The sequence below is a fragment of the Juglans microcarpa x Juglans regia genome, chromosome 6S (genome assembly GCF_004785595.1).
Source record: "Juglans microcarpa x Juglans regia isolate MS1-56 chromosome 6S, Jm3101_v1.0, whole genome shotgun sequence".
NCBI lineage: Eukaryota > Viridiplantae > Streptophyta > Magnoliopsida > Fagales > Juglandaceae > Juglans > Juglans microcarpa x Juglans regia.
The window spans coordinates 21,772,329-21,791,377 of NC_054605.1; the positions used below are offsets into that span (position 1 = coordinate 21,772,329).

Here is a 19,049-nt window from a genome sequence, read left to right on the forward strand (position 1 = left end):
AAGACGTTTATTTACTAGTCGTCTTCTAGAAAGACGATTTCAAAAACATGAGTCAACATCTCTTTAAACAATATCGCATCCAATAATTTTACTTTTTTTTTTTTTAATTATTTTTTTTCCCAAAAGATTTCAAAGGTGTTAATGCTCAAAATTGAGAATACCCGTCACCAGCGGTCTCTTTCGTTGGGATTGAAATCAGATGAAATAATTTTAAATGAATTAAATAAAATATTATTAGAATTTTATTTTTTAATATTATTATTATTTTAAAATTTAAAAAAATTGAATTGTTTATTAAATTTTGTATAAAAATGAGATGATTTTTCTATCCAAACCAACCAAATCACTGAAGTTAGTAATATTAGATACAGTTTAAACTTATTTTTTTTAAAATAAAAAATTATGTGAGGCTTAATCTTAAAGGATGATGATAGGGTTACTATTTATTTATTACATATTTATTACTTATAGTGTATTTATTTTTTTATTATTTTTTAATATCCTTAATCATTAAGAAAAAATTTTAAAAATATATAATTTTACTAGTAGTCACTTCTTTTATTATTAAGTAAAATAAAAAATTAAAAAAAAATATAAAAAAAAAATAATAAATAAATAGTAGAATAGTAGTAATTCTATCATTTTTCAATACTAAAAACTGTAACTAGTATTTTTCCATTAAAATGAATATATATTCTAGTGACGTAAATCCCATTTTCAAATTTCCACAATCTCCACCTTCCAAAAATAAGTCGAGGGACCACAACATCACAGTATTCTAGACTCAAAGAGTCAAAAGTGTAGATATTCTTTCCATTTTTTATTTTTTTATCGTTTTGATGCTAAATTGAACGTTTCATTCAATACAAAACAAAGAGTCTTAAAAAGTGTACGCAAATTACGGCACCTGATTGTCTGAACTCTGAACATGTAATAACATAAGTGTTAAGTTAGAACATGAACAGGAGAAGGTATAACAAGAAAGGCAGATAGATGGAAGAAAGGTACAGTTAAATGACTCTTAATTTCCAAGTCTCCTCTCAATTCTCATCCATTTCCATCACTTTCCAAAAGAAAAAGAGAGAAAGAAAACAAAAGACAATCAAGGAGGAGAAAGTGAGTTTCTTCTTTGTCAGGTTATACCCATCATGGGAGACTCTTTTAATGCCAAGAAAAGGGAAAGTGACCTTTCTGGACAAGAGGAGAGAGGCCATCTCTTCAAAAGTCTTCACTGGATTGGATTGGATTGGATTGGATTGCAGGATTTCAAACTGACTTTTTAGCTTAATAAAGATGATTGAAATGGTGAATTATTAGTCATTTTAACTTTATAAAATAATCCAAGAGTCAAGACCCCTGTCCAAAAAAAAAATGTTAATCAGATTCAGGACCCCACAATCCCTAACTAGCCTTTGATTAATACAGTACAAGACATATACATTGGGGGTGGTGGTATCCTTTAGGACCCGTGAAGGAAAGCTAGTGCCCTTGAGGAGGAACTGAACTGTAAATTCAATCTGCTTTGCTATCCACCTGTCTACATTGCATACTTGTTTTATTTATTGGTTTTAATATTTTATTCTTATACAAATAATAAATTTCTTCTACTTGTCATTACTATAACACATACTTACTAAAAAAAAAAAATATAAAAATTAAAAATTAAAGTGTATGACATAGAAATGAAGAATATAATTATTCTTCACCAAATTACTATCCTACACTCCCACTTGTTGGTAATTAATCTATTATATGTACTTCTCCACATTTAAAAAAAAAAAGTTTAATGTTAGATATAAGTATAAAGTGTTTGTCTTTTGTAAAATAATGAATCTTATTTGAAAAGAATACGTTTTCATTTTTTATATATATTTTTTTATAATAAGATCATTTTTTTAATAAAAAAATTATACAGACTTATTTATTTAAAATTTGTACATACCATTACTATTTTCTAAATAGAATACTTTATTTTTGCAGGAAAAGAAATGTTTCCTTCATTTGCTCTTTTATTGTAAAGTCATGTCACGATATCTCTCACAAAAAATGACAGTACAACCATTACCACAGTAATAATATATGACCCCTTTAAGGAAAATCCAATTATATATGTGTGTTTGTTTTGTTGCTATGCTATTATCTCCTCCATTGGAGTCTTTTGTTAGTTGGGTTAAAACAGTCGGTAATGCATCAAGTTTTTGTTCCTAATCTTAAAGATCATTGGATGGAAACATCCCTCGCATCTCAGATTATTATTATTTTTTTAATCTTGCATGAGTAGTTAGACAAGGATATAAATCTAAAAGATATTATTCCGTTTGATTTATTTATTTAAAAAGACCGATTCATTGTTAAAGGTCACCCACAACATGATTGCAAGCCCAACTTACAAGCTGAAAAAGATGGCCTGCTGAGATGAGAATATGACAAAGTGTACATATGGAACAGTGTGTGCCCTTGATCCGTGTCCCACCTTCAAAAGCGCACTAACATCCTCTCTGATTGGTGTGGCCGAGGCGACGCGTGGGGCGGCATATCTGCAAAACCCATTCTCTCTATCTTCCCAAACAATAATTAATACAAAATATTCCATCAGTGATCAAAACAACACTTCGATCTTAGCCGAAAAGACCGATGAATTATTCCATAATAATAATAATAAAAGGCCCAGAAGAGCAAAAACGCCTCATAATTACTGGTAGACAATAAAATATATATTATCCTTCCGACAAAGCCTCAGCCTTCAGGACAGTGTAATTGGATAGATTTTATTCCGTTTCTTGATATTCCTCAATCCTCCGTCTACAAGCACTACTTCACAGCTTTACTTCTCCAAAACCATCTCGATTGACGAACAGGGTCGTTAACGGTTTTGGATTAGTGCACCAGATTCTAGAGCCAAATATCGGTTTGACTCGTTAGACCCCAAAGGTAACACAGATTTTTGTTTTTGTGCCTTTTTTTAAATTTATTTGTTTCCTGATGTTTCTTTGTACGAAGGAATTTCAAGTGGGTTTGTTTTTAGAATGCCGTGACAGGATCTCGGTCACTGTGCTTTTCTTTTTGCTTTCCTCGTTTCACTTCCTTGGATTCCGGTTGTAGTGTTTCTGTGAAGGAAAAGTCGGTTGCTTTATTGGAATCTATTCATATCTGGTGGCTACTGTTTCTGGGTCTCGCTTGCTTTTTAAGTTTGGGGCTGGGTTTTGGAGCAGCTCACTTGAAAGCCTCAGTTTTTTAGGAGATTAGGCGTCTGGTTTTTGCTTCGTGGGTTTTGGTTTTCAAGTAGTTGATGTAAAATGCTCACTTATGCCGAGGGGTTCTTTGTTTTGTAGGGTTTGAGATTCCGCGTTAATTTTCAGCTCAGCTCAGGTTTTCGGTTCTCAAAACTGGCCTTTGTCTAATTGAAAGTTGGTCTAGAGGCTCCCGGCTAGGTTTTGTTAGTTCCTGTGAAAAGTCTTACTCTGAGAATTTGACTTCCGGAGTTGCGAATCTTGCTTTTGTTTCAGCTTAGGCCGGGGATTCAGTTTGCATAGTGTTTGCTCATTGGATGTATGTGAGCTGTTCGCAATTTGGCTTAGGTTCTGGATCTGAGGTGCTCGGTTTCTACCAGACCAAGAGTTTCTAATTTTGGTTTAACTTGTTTCTTAGTTTTTGAGTTGTCTTTTTTTTTTTTTTTTTCTTGAAATATTTTGGGTTGAGTAAGAAAAATCAAAATCGTCTTCGATTTCTTTTGGTTTGGGACTGATTAGGGGAGTCTAAACTTTTCTAATCTGAGGCTTTAATTTGAGGTCATTTGGTTTTTTCTTTCAAATAGATCCTTTTGTGCTTTGCCAGGTTTCACTTCTGGGTGATATCATGGATTCCCCGCAATCTGTTGTGTCACCATTCAAGAACTCCCTCGTAGCCGAGCCTGAGAAGGATAAATCCGACTTCTTCCGCCTGAGCTCTGGCTCCTTGTCAAAGGGAATTGAGGTCAACAGCGAGGAAGCTGCGTTGTGTAACATGGAGGACTTCATTGGTATTCTTGAGGTTTACGTACACCAGGCTAGGGACATCCACAACATCTGTATTTACCACAAGCAAGATGTTTATGCGAAGCTTTGCCTGACTAGTGATCCTGAAAACACAGTCTCCACCAAGATCATTAATGGTGGTGGGAGGAATCCGGTCTTCAACGATAATGTTCATCTCAACGTTCGGACAATAGATTCCTCGCTCAAATGTGAGATATGGATGTTGAGCAGGGTGAGGAATTATCTTGAGGATCAGTTGCTGGGGTTTGCTTTGGTGCCATTATCTGAAGTCTTTATGAAGAACTGGAAGTTGGAAAAAGAGTTCTCTCTATCTTCAACTGATCTGTTCCATTCCCCGGCAGGGTTTGTTCAATTGTCTCTTTCCTATAACGGGGCTTCGCCCGAAGTAATGGCTATTCCTGCAATGCCAACTGCTTTGGCCACAAATGCAACTGTTCAGGATACAGAAATATCCGAGGCTGTACCAAGTGATTTAGATAAGATTGAGTTCCCTGATCCTAAGATTGTGAACGAAGATCAGTTGATGGTTTCCGAGTATATTGGGTTGCCATGTAACAGTGTGGATTCTCATAGCTCTGAGAGTTTGACTGCTTCTGATGCTGAAAATAATCTTAGTTCGGAAGAGGGTGTTCATGTTGTAGAAAACATCTCAACTGGTATAGCTGATTCCATCCAACGTCCGAAGGTCGACTCTCCTCAGAGCAGTGTGTCAACTAATGGAGTTTCTTCTCCATCAAACCCTGCATACTTGGAGCCTTCTGATGTTCTGGAAGCATCAAAATCCTCGAATCTGGAAGGTGTTTCGGCCCGAAAGAGAATATTGGGGATGTTAAAGATGGTGAGAGTGAATCCTCTGGTGGGGTGCCAAGCGATGCACTGACAAAGCCTGCTGTCACGGTTAACATCGAGGCAGAACAGAAGGTGGTGCAGCAGGAGATAGTGGACATGTACATGAAAAGCATGCAGCAGTTTACTGAATCATTGGCAAAGATGAAGCTGCCTCTGGACATTGACAATGATGCACCAACCAACTCAGGGAGTTCAAGCTCTGATCAGAAATCACAGGCATCAAAGAGTACTGGTTCCCGTGTGTTTTATGGGAGTAGGGCTTTCTTCTGAGCTTCTGTTAACTTGGTACAGGGGAAGACATGTCTAAGACAAGTGACTTTAGATTTAGAACGAGGAGTATCACTAGTGATGGAAACGTAATAATGTGATCTAGCGTGATGTTTTCCAATGTATGTTGGGATGGTTTTAGATGACAGGAAATCGTGACACTTTGGTACCAGCTACAAGCTTTGTTTTATTGCAATTGCTGCTATTTTAAATTATATATCTAAGTGTTCTGACGTATTTTGCTTCTTTCTGACTCCCGAGTCCTTTCTTCATCAACAACTACCAATTATATATCTAATAATGTATGGGATCACGAGTAATTTTTTAGTCCCACATTCACATACCGATTCAAAGCTACAACTTGGCTAGGCAGAAGCATCCAAGATTTTGACTATAATTTTTTATTAATTTTAAATTTTAAAATAAATTGTAATTTGATATGATATTAGTGCGAAAGTTGCGTCTTTGACTTTATGATTCAATAGGTTCATCTAGACACATCAAATCATAATGGAAAAGCCTGAATGCAGCCGGGGACCAATCGCGCACCAAGCTCCACCTAGATTAAAACGGTTCGTTTTATTTAAGCAATTCTTCTAGGTACGCGGTCAGTGTCGGTACAGGTGGTAACCACACACCACTTGCTGAGGTCGACTGAATGTCAAATGTCATTTTTATATTATATTAAAAAACAAAACAAAACAAAACACGAAAAGAAAAGAAAAGAAAAGAAAAGAAAGAAGAAGACGACATCGGCTTCATTAGATCCCCTTCATCTCCCCCTCATTTGTCTCTTCTCTCCTGAATTCCATCCCAAATCTCTTCGTCTAACCTTCGATCGGTCTCCTTTGCATCGACGGTCTCATCTGCACGCGACCCACCTCCGCCACTCAAGGGAACTCCTTTGTGCGACCCACCTCTGTCAAGGTCAGTCCTCTTCTATGTTTCGTGATGATCACCGGCCAAGGTGATTCGATTTTGATTGTTGATTGGTCTCTCAAATCGGCTGCATTCGGACTTTTCCTTAGTCTATAGATCATGATCTTTTAACAATATTTTTTGTTAAAATATGATGATTGGATTCAAAGAAAGTATATAATGTTCATATGTAGTGGGCATTATTCGAAATGTGAAAGATTCTCATATCACAATTCAAATAAAGAAATGAAAGAATCCATATCTATATTTCATAATTTGTTGTCATTGTCATTGAAATTAATTTTTTTTCATATGTTGGCTTTAGTGCCACTATAATATTGAGAATTTATTTTTTTTATGGTCTTTCCAAATAATAATAATTATTATTTATGTCGTTATCTCAAGCATTGTGTAGAAAGAAGTGTATCAAATTTAATAATCTATTAATAAACTTGCCTCGTCAATTATCGAAGGGGTGCTAGATTTCCTCGAATTACCTGTGCCCGATGAACCAACATTTTGCTAACAACCCGATGTAGGACGTGGCCTCGCGACACTGAACTGGAAGTTGTTAAAGATGCATTGGAGCACTTCTGCAATCTGGAGAAAATAAGCTATATTTTCTTTTCATTTTTCCAATCTCTCTAAGGTTTTGTGGAATTTCAAAAGCGCACTTCCATCATTTCGCTTGCATTGATGTTCATATTGCGTTTGACGTGGAATGAGCCCCATGTCTATGTCTCTATGGGCCCCTATAATCTATGACGTCAATTGAGGGCATATTATATATCCATATATCTGGAAAAGACAAGTTGGCAACTTTTTTTACTGATAAAAACAGAGTTTGCCAAGTTGTGATGCATAACCATTAAGCACTGGACATATTCATCGTGCACAAGATAATAAACTTTATCAACTCTTTTTTCAGTCGTTTTGTTTTATTTAAATTTTTGGGTGGGGAGGGGGGAATGGTTTTGATATATATATATATATATATATATATATTTATAATGCAGCTCAACATTTTAAGGCTGTGATACAATCAAAACCCCCAAACAATCATATCCAGGTTAATTATCAACGACAATGAAGTCTTAAATTCAATCATACTTTTCATCATTGTTAAGCTGGTTGGTCGAAATGTATTCCAAGAATAAGAACCAATTTCTATGTATATATGTGTGCGTGTGTGCATGCACGCGGGGAGAGAGGGAGGGAGGGAGTGATGCGCGCAGTCGCCTTAAAACATCAGAAACAGAAAATCAATTGTCAATTGGAAAGATCATCAAAGATACAGCTAAAGAAGCTATAAATGCATCATATCAAGGATTCCAAGTTTTAAACATGTCGGGTTATTGCAATTATATTGACTACTCTAGGAGCTTAGAGAGGAAAAAAAGGATTATTATTGGCTTACATGTACTTGTAGGCTGATCAGGATTATCACCACACTAAAACAGGAGTAAAATCAAGCAATTCATTTCATTGGCATTGGCATTGGCATTGGCATATCAAGTATAAACTTCTCTGTAAATGTCCAATTAGAAAATGAACCGAAATATTCAGTAACTTATTTGATGGGGATCCTAGAAGGACATCCCTATAATGTTTCACACTAGTAATCAAACTGAACCTCACATACAAGCTGAGATAAACAAATAACAAATCCCAACAATGGGGAAAAAAAAAAAAAAAAAAACCAAATCCCACTAGCAATATGAAAAGAACCAGCAACTTTGCCAGGCATGACAGCAGTGAAAAAAAAATCAATACTCTATTTTCTTCTAAAACACAAAACCGAAGGTGTGCCTCATCAGAGATGCATGATACATTAATTGGAACCAATCTTCGTGAGTATTTATCCTGCAATCTGATTTTACACCTCAACCAAATTCCTTGAAAGGAACCTAAGCTCTGAAGAGAGAAGAAAGAAGAAAGAAATCTCAAACCTTACACAAATACCTTGTAACTGCTCTCTCTCGAATAAGTATACTTCAAATCCAGGAACCTCACTAGCTAGCTTTATACGATCAACTTCCTTGTAAGCTGAATTATCTTTATAGTGAAATTTATGAAATTCAGAATCCTTCACCTGTTTCACCAGTAACTCTTAGCCTACAGTTACAATGCGATATCCACATAACAAATCTCCTATGCAGCAATTCCTGAAGCAAGGGATAAGTTATCAGTAACTGTGAATATTTCTACGTATGTATATAAGCAAAACAAGAGCTCAAAACCAAGTGCCAACTGTCAAACGATTGCATAGTGATGGAAACTAATCTTCTCGTATACTTTTGAATGATTTTAAAATTCAATTACATACTTTTTAACTAATCAACAACTGGGAAATATATGGCCCTAGATCAGCAAATGCTTGCAGCATGTGGATATATAGCATGCACAACTGTAAGTACCATGAACATACTGTTAGGTAACCCACTTATAATAGTTAGTTTTTTCAAAGCCTGTCATCATGCATGTAATGCTTATATCCTGAGATACTGGCATATAAAGAAGTTGTTATTTAACTTCTGGGAGTTTTTGCTAGATTCCAGTTATGCCCCTGCAGTTGCTGTAAATTCAACTCTATAAATCAGACCTTGCTGTAACTATAAATATGAGATGAGTTGGCCTGATTTGAGGAAAAGACACACAAGCATATGGTAAGTCAGCCTAGTGGTTAGTATCATGAGCAATTACAACGAGACCCGTTTTCTAATCTTGGGTTTAAACCACCCTAGATTTCTATATTGAGTTATGCCTCACATTGACCAATATTTAGCACAGAAGTAAATGTAACAGTATACTATTGCTAGCACAAATCTTTATTCAACTTCTAGCAAAAGAAATTCATCTTCTGAAGTCAGCAAGTTTAATTTAAAGTCAAGATTATAGGTTTTCTACTTCTGCTTCATTGTGCTTTTCTTATAAACCAAACTAAGTGGGAAGATGTTGACCAAAGATCATTTGATGAAGACAAAATTTTACCTCTATTCGATTGTCTACTTGTGACATTGTAACTTCCAATATAACCCTCAGGACTTTGGCTGGTAACATCTGAAGATATATTGCCAAGCCCATAACCAAATGATCCAGAAATGTCCAGCTCAGGAGTTGCAGACCGCCGAGTTGAATCACCATAAATTGAACCACTATGATACAAATCACCATAGGACCCCTCATAGCCTGCAGTTGATGCAGCAAATGATAATGATGATTGTGCTACACTTGAGCTACTGTTTCTTCGATACACTCCCCCTCCCAACCCAAAGCCACTGTCTCCATTGCCATACCCAATACTCCCACTATTATAACCAGGAGGACTCCCTTCACCTTGGGTTGAAACAGGAGAAGGGCCCCAATTTGCACTGCTATTTCCAAAATCCCCAAAAGCCCCACTTCCAGAATCCAAGTAAGTAACAGGGCTGGAAAGGTTCGCAACATTGTTAAGATCCCCGCTTCCCCATACATTCCGATTGTTTGAGCTTGAAAGAGAACCACCTCTACCATTACCCCCACTATACCCAATAGGAGTACTATACCTGTTTGAACTACCACTATAATAAGGACTCAACATCCGTGCATATCCAAGACTATTGCCAAAGTTGGAACTGCCAACGAAGCTTGGGCTCAGCCCTAGCTCCAAATTCAATCCCATTCCATAACCTGTTGTACCAAATGGGGAAAACCCACCTCGACTACTTGCAACTTGATTAAACCTTCCATCCATCCTGACTCCGTAACCTCCAACTGGGCTCACATTATAATAACTGTTAAGGAAACTATTGGCCCTACTCAAACCATAGTTATATCCCATAAGAGGGCTCCGGCTGGGCCCTGGGGACAGCTCTTTGGGGACTGCCCTCTTGACCTCAACCATCTTACCATTCAGTTCATGAAACTGTTTATGCAGCACTCTATCCACTGCATCCTCAGAATCATAAGTGATGAAGCCAAAGCCTCTTGGCCTCTGGGTGTTGTGATCATACATAACTACAACATCGGTAATTGTACCAAACTGATCAAAGTATCTCTTAAAGTAGCTCTCTGTGACAGTGGATGCTAAACCTCCAACAAAAATCTTTTTGGTACGTCCAGGACCTGGAAAACCAAGAAAACTACCAGTGTTTCTATTTAAAATGTGCTGGTCATCCTTAGGAACAGCCTTCTTTGCTTCAACCTGAAAATCAAAATTGAGAGAACCAGTAACTAAATTAACAGTTGCATGTCATTTTTCGGTTTCACATTAACAAGGGGGGCAAAGTGTACCGAATCAGATTACAATAATTCAAGGCTACAGAAAATCTCAAACTGAAAATATGTCGCTGGAGGGAGGGAGGGAGTGGGAGGGGGGCAACAACAAATTAATCCAACCTGCAATTTGGTATGAAAAATATATTTTCACAATCTAATTGGGAATGGTCCTAGAAATCAAGGAGTGAACATCCTCTAGCAACAAAAAAGATAACTAACAGAATGCTAATTAAATTCATGAAAAGGCATGTGTTAGCAAAGAAACCACTTACTGTGCGGCCATCAATCATATGCTTATCCATAATGACGCTTTCTGCAACGACAGGATCCGCAAAGATAATGAAACCAAAGCCGCGAGCACGACCGGTGGCACGATCTCTCATGATCACTGCCTCAACCACCTCCCCATATTTGCTAAAATAATCTTTGAGATGTTCTTCATCTGTGTCCCAAGAAATCCCACCAATGAAGAGTTTTCCAAGATCTGATTCCATCTTTTCTAAAAAAAAACGTAATCCACGTAATCCATTGCCTCATATATCACTACTCAAATAATTAAACAACTCAAAGAAAAGCACGCGAATTAATTCTAATTCAACAATCCACCAAATTTCATAATTCACAATTAATCTATAACGTTCGGCATCACAGCCCATCTAAAATCCTAAACTTATGTAAATTGGTAGAAGTCTTCCAATTTCACACAACCGAGAAGATTGAATCTTTCTGAACCAAACATCATGATCAAAATGTGGAACATAAATCAAGCAACAAAATCCATACCTTTAGTGGGAATTCAGATAGGACTGGGTTGGTGCTCCGATCAAAACACGAGGTGGGTACTATAACAATTGATTTAGTACCATCGGAACCTTGGTAAACCAATCAGAACACGACCCAGAATTCCTAACGACCCAAAAATTAAATTTAAGCACAGAATGACAAAAATTCCGGTGGATCAAAGATACAGATTAAAAAAAGGATCCAGTTTTCCTAAAGAGATCAAGGAAATGGGAGAAAGAGAGCGTTTTACCATGTGAGGAGGAAACGGATGAGGAAATGAGAGAAAACTAAGATCTAAGAAGAGGACTAATGGTAATGGAAACAGAGGATGTGCTCCTCTATATATATATCTCTCTCTCTAGTCTCTACCTATCTTTTTTTTTTTTTTTTTTTTTAATATTTTCGCTGGTTATTCCGCATCCCTTAACTAAATCAAAAGAAATGAAATTTGTTGCTGAGGATGGAGCTGCAAAATTTATAGAGAGAGAGAGAGAGAGAGTGGCAAAATCATCTGGTGTAAGAATATTTGGAGGACCAAGAGGGATGACGGGAGATGATATTTTTCCAAAAGAAAAAATAAATGAAATTTATATACTCGTTTTGTTTTTTGTTTTTCTTTTAAATCATTATGAGTTGTAACCATAGCCATATAGGCATTTCAGATGGTATCGTTTGCTCGGAATGCAATGATAGAAGCCTACAACCATAGATTGGACCTCCATTTTTGGTCTTTGAATATTATCTTGGATTACTTTAGTAGAGGTTATGTATCGCATGGGAAGTTGATTTTTATTACTCACAAACACAAGACATTGATTCGAAAATGTACCATTTTAAAGAATTTGAGCTCACTAGCTCTGAAACCAAGAGACTTTTAAAAAACTCTCTGTATGTGTATGTAGAGTTTAAGGTTCAATTCCAGGTTAATGTTTATGTCTTTTAAGATTCATATTTCTTTCCTTCTTTGAGAAAATCAACCTAACCTCGCCCGTTTAAGAATTTTCACGTAGCACTTTTACATTCATTTGAATCTACGTAGTTTCAAATAATGTATTATATATATATATTATAATAAAAATAATTTTATAATTTATGTACTACATCAAACCACATCAATTTATAGATTTATTTTTATAAAATCTCTTTATAATTAAAATATTTATCTCATAGTGAAAACATTCCGAATGGGTTTGAGCTGAACCTTAAGTTAATGACATCATAAAAGTTTTATAAAGTTAATATTGCCGTTTGGTACAAGAAATATTATACAAATATACGGCATTTGGTGCAAGTTTCACATGTAAAATGGTTGAATCCAAACTCTATTTGACGAATTCAAAATTCAAGGCCGGCATTGTGATATACGTCGATATCAAAACCAAGAAACGTAAGGAGTGGTAGTTAAGTAACTACCTCCTTGTACGATTTTCCAAACCCTCCAAGGCAATAAGCCAACCAAACCTGTAAACTGGGATTATTGCTATTTCATGATTGTGCCTATTCATAGAATAGAGCAGAAAAATGCCCCTTGTGACTTGTGTTTTGCATTTTATGATTTCAGTCCAATTTCAGACATGACAAAAATCTTTATTATAAAAATTTAGGGAAGTTCACATTGCAATTTTTAGTATTATAAAGATATAATATATTAGATTTAATTTTAATGTGCAAAGTGTAAAACATCTGTCAGAGGAGACATAGCATTTTTTTTCCTAAAAATTAAAAGAGAGATGCTACTCATCATCTCATAACACACGGTTTATATATTTTAAAATTATTTTTTTATTATTTTATTCTTATTAAACTAATTTCTTATTTATTCAAATCTTTTTAAAATCCTTCATATGGCTGTTCTCACCTTCTTTGTTCTCTCTCTCTGATTTCTCTTAAATTTATTAGGAAAAACTAGAATTGAATTATTTTTATATTTGATGGGTGGTAGTTCTTACAGTCTTCTCTTCTTTATTGTCTAGTTATTTGGCTAAATTAAGAAGATTCTAGATCTAATAACTCTTTGTTTTTGTTGTATTCTAATTTAGTTTAACATTCTACTGATTCTAAAGACCGGAAACAAAAATGACTTCAGATCACTAGCCTTTGCCAAGAATATAATATAAATAATAAAATTTATTTCTTTTAATCAATTTAAATTTTTGAGATAAGTAATGATTTCACATGATATTAAAGTAGAAGTACTAAATGCGAACGCCGACTTTAGTAACCTAAAAGGCATAAATAAGATGAGTAATGCTATATACAATCGTAGAGTATGCAAGCGTCGTGCAATCGCTTTGAAAAAAAGTGGGGTTCACTATTAAAAAATTTATTTATTTTTCATGTGAGTCTCGTATATATTCACTTTTTTCAAAATGATTGCGTGGCGTTTACGCACTCACAACTGTAACTATCATTTCTCAAATAAGATATCATCCAAAACAAATATAGCTGCAAGTAAACTGAAGTGGGAGGCAAGATTCTACAGAGGTAGCCAAAAGTTAGGTTTGCATCCTCTGTCCATTAAGTAGTATTTAAAGTTAATCGACTTTTATACGCATATTAGCTCATGTAAATCTCATTACAACGTCTTAGACCAGTGAATTTTGTAGTACTTACTTTGGTTTTGTCGACTATTCATGGAGAGAAGGCTGGGATAATCTAGCAATAGACAGTCTCCTTTATGAGGTAATCTCTAGTCTTGCCTGGAAAAGAAACTTTAAATAATTGCAAGAAATAATGGAGTTTAGGAAAATCTGCACAAGTATATAACTAAGAAATTGTCACAATACTACTATCCTTTCAGGCAAAACAATAGAGGCATAAAGGACTAGAACAAGAAAAGCACAGCCAGCCAAGCTGAGAGCTAGCTAACAGAGGTCCCAACCATTAATGCTTATTAATTAGTGTATGTATTCCTGTGGATGAGGAAACCTCACCCTGTAATTCAGGTTGACTTCTGATTTTAAGTGTAACTGTGATTGACTTTATTTAAATGCAATTTTATGTTTTAACGTCGTCAAGAAATAGAAATTTCTTCTATAAACTTTGCCTTCTATAGCGTTTTTCAGATGGCCAGGAAGACAGTACCAGAAAGAAGCAGCTAGGCGTCATTAAAGACGCAATTTTTACGTTTCATTAGATGTAGATGGTGATATCTGAGTTGCAGAATAGCCGCCATTGACAAAAGGGCTGTTTTTTTTTTTTCTCTCTCTCTACGATCCCTGATGTAAGAGGGCAAACAGAGAGGAGCTCAAGCCTCAAGAGTATGAGACTCTCTTAGGTGTCGTTTAGATTCAAAGATGAGTTGAGATGAGTTGTAAATAGTAATAAGATGAGTTGTGAATAGTAGTGAGATTTGTGAGTTAAAATTAATGAATAGTAGTAAGATGAATTGAGATGAGTTAAGATGGATTGCGAATACAAAAATATGTTACCACCTCATAACACTGTTATTGGTGAAAATTAATTTTTAATTAAAAATCAGTTTTTTATTGGCTGATTGGCTCACGATTTGCTTAATGGAATAAATTCCTGCCACTGTGTGCAATTCTCTACAGTTTTGCTTCAATGTAGTCAGCAGATAACCAAAAGTATCAGCTGAAATAAGAACTAGAGAATCTCCCTCTCTTGGCCTAAGTTTGCGGCCTTCTCGCTCACTATGTATTTGATAAACGGAGAAGAAAAAGAAACCAATTCCAAGAACTAGAGCTATGCAGGTTTCCCAGCTATCAAAACCAAAGTTTTATGTCATGTAGTCTTGTATATGGTCGTTTGTGACGAACTTTAGAATCATGACATTAAGCAGACAACCTTTGAATTGGCAACGCCATCATTAAAGAGAAATATCGACGAGTGTTTTGGGATCTACTGGACTAATTACAAAGTTGACTTTGTTGGTAACTGTTGTTGTTTGCTATGTTCTCAGAGACTCGGACCATTAAAAAAATAAAACAGCTGTTGTTGTTTGATCAGTACTTGGACATTCTGGGTCACTAAAATTACACATGATGCGTGGTTTGCTTTTGGAATGGAAAAAACATGTTTTTAGATCTCTTTCTTTGTTATTCTTTGCTGCATAATTATGTTGAAAACTGTCAAGAATCCTCCCATACAAAGTCTAGTCCTAGTTTGGGGAACCAACAATACCGCTAGCTATACAATTGAACATGACATCTAACGATTCTAACCGCTAAATTCTACAGCATGCACTACACATTTCTGCAATGAATCTTGACACTCACTCCATCAGTTCCAATTTGAGCCAAACCCTGCAGATTGCTGGCAAAATCAGCAGATTATTATTAGAAAACAAGTTACTAATATCTATTGGCATGGACCATAGGATGAACAGATCGACTAACAAACCGGCAATGAATCAGCAGAGAGATGATTTACTTGTTAATGAAGTGTTTGACTGAACAAAACGAGTTTCTCTGGAAAAAACTTCTGGTATCAAGACCGTATTTCCACTCTTACCACACCAATGGCATATTAGCATATTATTTTCTTTACTTTCTTCTTAATCCACCCAATGAATCAAGTCGATCTGCAACCAAGAAATAGTTGAGTTGATTATATGCTTTACGTCCACGATACTTTCACGAAGGCATTCTTAGTGATCACGATTTTTGTTTAATAATCAATCATAACTGCACATTTACTTGCGCGCTAATCATATTCGATTATTGAATACAAAATTGAGACTTCGATAGCATATTCTGTTTGGCAAGCACTCCATGATCTTCACATTATAAAGGCCATACATAGATCTGCATTGACACAGTCTGCCCTTGCCAGGCAGGCAATTAGCAATTCTTTCCCCCACAAATTTGGGCGTGACAGCAAAGCCATGGCCACCCCCACTTCTCCCTTTTCATTGTTAACCTTTGCCTCACGCCAATAGCCGCTTTTGACATGACATGTCAAAAGGCCATTTGCTAATTGTGAAGGTCATGATCTCTAGGCCCCCATGTACCCTTACAGCCCAATCCTACCCTTTGATTTCAATCTTCTTTCTTTTTATTATAATCTTCCTTTTTCCTTCTTTTACTTCAAATAATACGGATTCAAATCTCAAATTGCTTCTGCTACCACATCTCACGTCTCACAAATATAGTGGGAAAACAAGTTGGTATCCGTTTTAAAAGGAAAAATCTGGTTGCAAGCGGATTTGCACACCAATACGCACACAAATACCGAGATAAAAATGTAGACTTTAATGAAATAGTCTTTATTTTTTTAATTAACATCTAACAAAATAATCCACGTCAATATTAATGCACAAATTAATTTGCAAATCCGTTTGTACGTAGAAGAGCTCGTTTTAAAAAGGGTTAGCCAGCGACATCTTTAGAATGCACAAGCTTTTCATTGATTCATGCTTCAAATTCCAATTTACATAAGAATACCATCCCTAATAAAACACAAACACTTTTGCTCCGATTCTAATTTTTAATTTCTATCCTTATTTCAAACTTTTATCCAATTCCTCCATTTAAAAAGCGAAAGAAAATGAACATAATCTCAAAGCCTTAAGCCACCTCAATCATCATAAACAAACATATACATGTTAAAAACAATAATTAAGATTAGACAAGTACAAATTCGACCATATACATGCATGACAGCATGATTTGCCTCCATCAAGAAAATGATTCATCATTTTCATCGTTATCAAGTTCATCAAAGAATGGATCCTTGAGGAGCTCGGCTGCATTGGGTCTTGCCCTTGGTTGTGCAAGGCACTTCTCTATGAATGCCCTCGCCTCCGGATCCTTCACCTTGCTCAACGCCTGAGGTCTCACCCCAGACGACACTTTCTTGTATATTTTGGCAATATTGTCACATTCACCGTAGGGAATTTCCAAAGTCACCATCTCTAAAATGCACATTCCAAACGAGTATATGTCAACCATTTCCGTGTAATCCTCCTCGTAAAGCTCTGGCGCCATGAATTCCGGCGTCCCCAGCACTGAATGCGCCAAATGGCTCTTCCCCACTATTGCAGCCAAACCCAAATCACCGATCTTTACCTTTTAAAAAACCAATAACCCAAAAATAAAAATAAAAAAAGTCAATATATTTTCTGATCCTTAATTTGTTAGTTCCAAAAAATGGATCAAAATTAATAAGCGAGTGTGAGTACCTGACCGACGTTCCCATTAACAAAAACATTGCTACAATTGAGATCTCTGTGAATGATACAAGGTTCATGGGTATGCAAATAGTCCAAACCCTTCAAAATCTGCCTCGACCACTTCTTCAACGCCTTCATCGATACATGCCTATGTTTCTTCCTGTACTCCCTCAGATTCCCACTGGTACACACCTCGGTGATGAAGTTCAACGTGTTTTTCTCCTCGTCCCGCCACACATTGTACAAGGCAATGATGTTCTTGTTCGTTAAGGATCTTAGCAACCGGACCTCCGAGTAAAGCCTGTCAATCATGGCGGGATCATCTGTGAAGTTTCCTAGTTTGACTTGGTTCCATGCTACTTCTATTCCTTCTTCTTGATCAAACGCGCGGTAGACTTTTTTCACTGCCCCAGACCCAAGTAGTTCGCTGTACCGGCCGTATCGGCCCGTTGGATCAATCTCCACGAACGGCTCCGAATCTTTATCAGATGGATCCGGGTTCACCCTAGGCATCTTCAAAGAAAACATACAGAAATATTTAAAATGTACCGGAACCCAGTACTACTAAAATCAATTTGAATATGAAGGACAATTCTCATAACTGTTAAACCCACTAAACTCTAAACATAAATTGGAAAAATAAAAAATCATTGAGCTCTAACTATGATGGAAATCTCACACCAAATCCAAATAAGACCCAGAACAGCAGCTTGTATTATAAGCCAAAACAAAGTTTCAATCTTTGCTGAAAAGAAAAATATGGGTTTGAAGCGTTTGATTGATATGTGCAAGAACGCATAACAAAAAGCAAGGAAGCAAATCATTAGAGAGCCCAGGACTCTTACCATAAAATACCAAAGTTTGTTTTTTTAAGTTCAACGGATTTGCTTCAGTCTCTTATCTAACAAAATAGGTACAAGATCAAGCAGAGAAGTATATGAAGAATAAACTCTGAAAAAAAGGTAGGAGTAACAGCCAGCAAAGCTCGAAATATGGAAGAAACGAGGGTCCTGGAGAAGAGAATTTATAGGGACCAAGGGGAGCACAAGTTAGGAAACGTCAACCATGGTTAATTACAGGATTAATGGGTATTTAATTATCGGATAAGGTACGTCATTCAAACGTCTCAGGATTTTGATTTAATTATGTTCTCTTGCATTCGGCAGTCAAAAAGCAGTTAAGAGGACATTTTGATATTGAAGTGTTGTGAAGAATGGTTGGGTCGATATATATGGGGAGTGAGCCTGATTTACCATTTCTGTACCACAATTAACCGAGTTTTTAGGGATTTGTTGTCGTTATGAGCTTTGTTTCCTTGTAAGCTGGAAACCAAAAGGTCAACTTTGGTACCTTGGAATCAGCTATCTCGACCGTCAAATTTCACTCTGGTGGGTTCCATAGCCTGGATGGCCTCGCTAGAGCATCAGAGCTTTTCCAACGTTAATAGCAAGTGTAATAAGTGTATAAATATTTTATAGTTATTTTAAAAATGGGTGAAGTCTATTATTAAAAAATAATTTTATTTATTTATATATTTTTATATGAGTCTCTTCTTTATTTATTTTTTTAAAATAATTATACGACGTTTACATACTCACGATTATAACTATATTTTTTGTAACAAGCGGATTCAATCAATTTAACGCATTCTTTATATCTATTCTATGATATGACGAAATTCAACATTTATTTTATATTAAAAAAAATGTAATCAATCACATCAACTAAATACGTAAATAGATTATAGGACACAAAAATAAGTGTTTATTACATTTTTGTAAAAAGAAAAGCTTCAAGTCGGAAGCGGT

General features: G+C 35.9%; 2 protein-coding genes and 1 pseudogene across 7 annotated transcripts; 1 reads left to right on the forward strand and 2 right to left on the reverse strand.

The window, feature by feature from the left end:
* Window positions 1-2,539: 2,539 nt before the first annotated feature.
* LOC121237205 lies at window positions 2,540-5,360 on the forward strand (annotated as a pseudogene).
* A 2,171-nt stretch (window positions 5,361-7,531) lies between these two features.
* Window positions 7,532-11,771, reverse strand: LOC121237250 (heterogeneous nuclear ribonucleoprotein 1-like). Of its 6 annotated transcripts, none has more exons than XM_041133908.1 (5): window positions 11,359-11,771; window positions 11,109-11,231; window positions 10,598-10,819; window positions 9,060-10,251; window positions 7,532-8,233 (listed from the first exon to the last, which is right to left on the reverse strand). In XM_041133908.1, the coding sequence occupies exons 3-5, from the start codon at window positions 10,817-10,819 to the stop codon at window positions 8,220-8,222; spliced, it is 1,428 nt and encodes a 475-aa protein (XP_040989842.1). In that variant the 5' UTR covers window positions 11,109-11,231; window positions 11,359-11,771; the 3' UTR covers window positions 7,532-8,219. The 6 variants fall into 6 exon arrangements, with proteins under 6 accessions (XP_040989842.1, XP_040989839.1, XP_040989844.1 ...); XM_041133905.1 differs by having other exon boundaries at window positions 10,598-10,824; window positions 11,359-11,769; XM_041133910.1 differs by having other exon boundaries at window positions 10,598-10,767; window positions 11,359-11,767.
* Window positions 11,772-16,453: 4,682 nt separating this feature from the next.
* LOC121237932 (probable serine/threonine-protein kinase WNK11) lies at window positions 16,454-18,444 on the reverse strand. Its single transcript, XM_041134864.1, has 3 exons — window positions 18,087-18,444; window positions 17,251-17,754; window positions 16,454-17,137 (listed from the first exon to the last, which is right to left on the reverse strand). The coding sequence occupies exons 1-3, from the start codon at window positions 18,087-18,089 to the stop codon at window positions 16,748-16,750; spliced, it is 897 nt and encodes a 298-aa protein (XP_040990798.1). The 5' UTR covers window positions 18,090-18,444; the 3' UTR covers window positions 16,454-16,747.
* Between the last annotated feature and the right edge of the window lie 605 nt (window positions 18,445-19,049).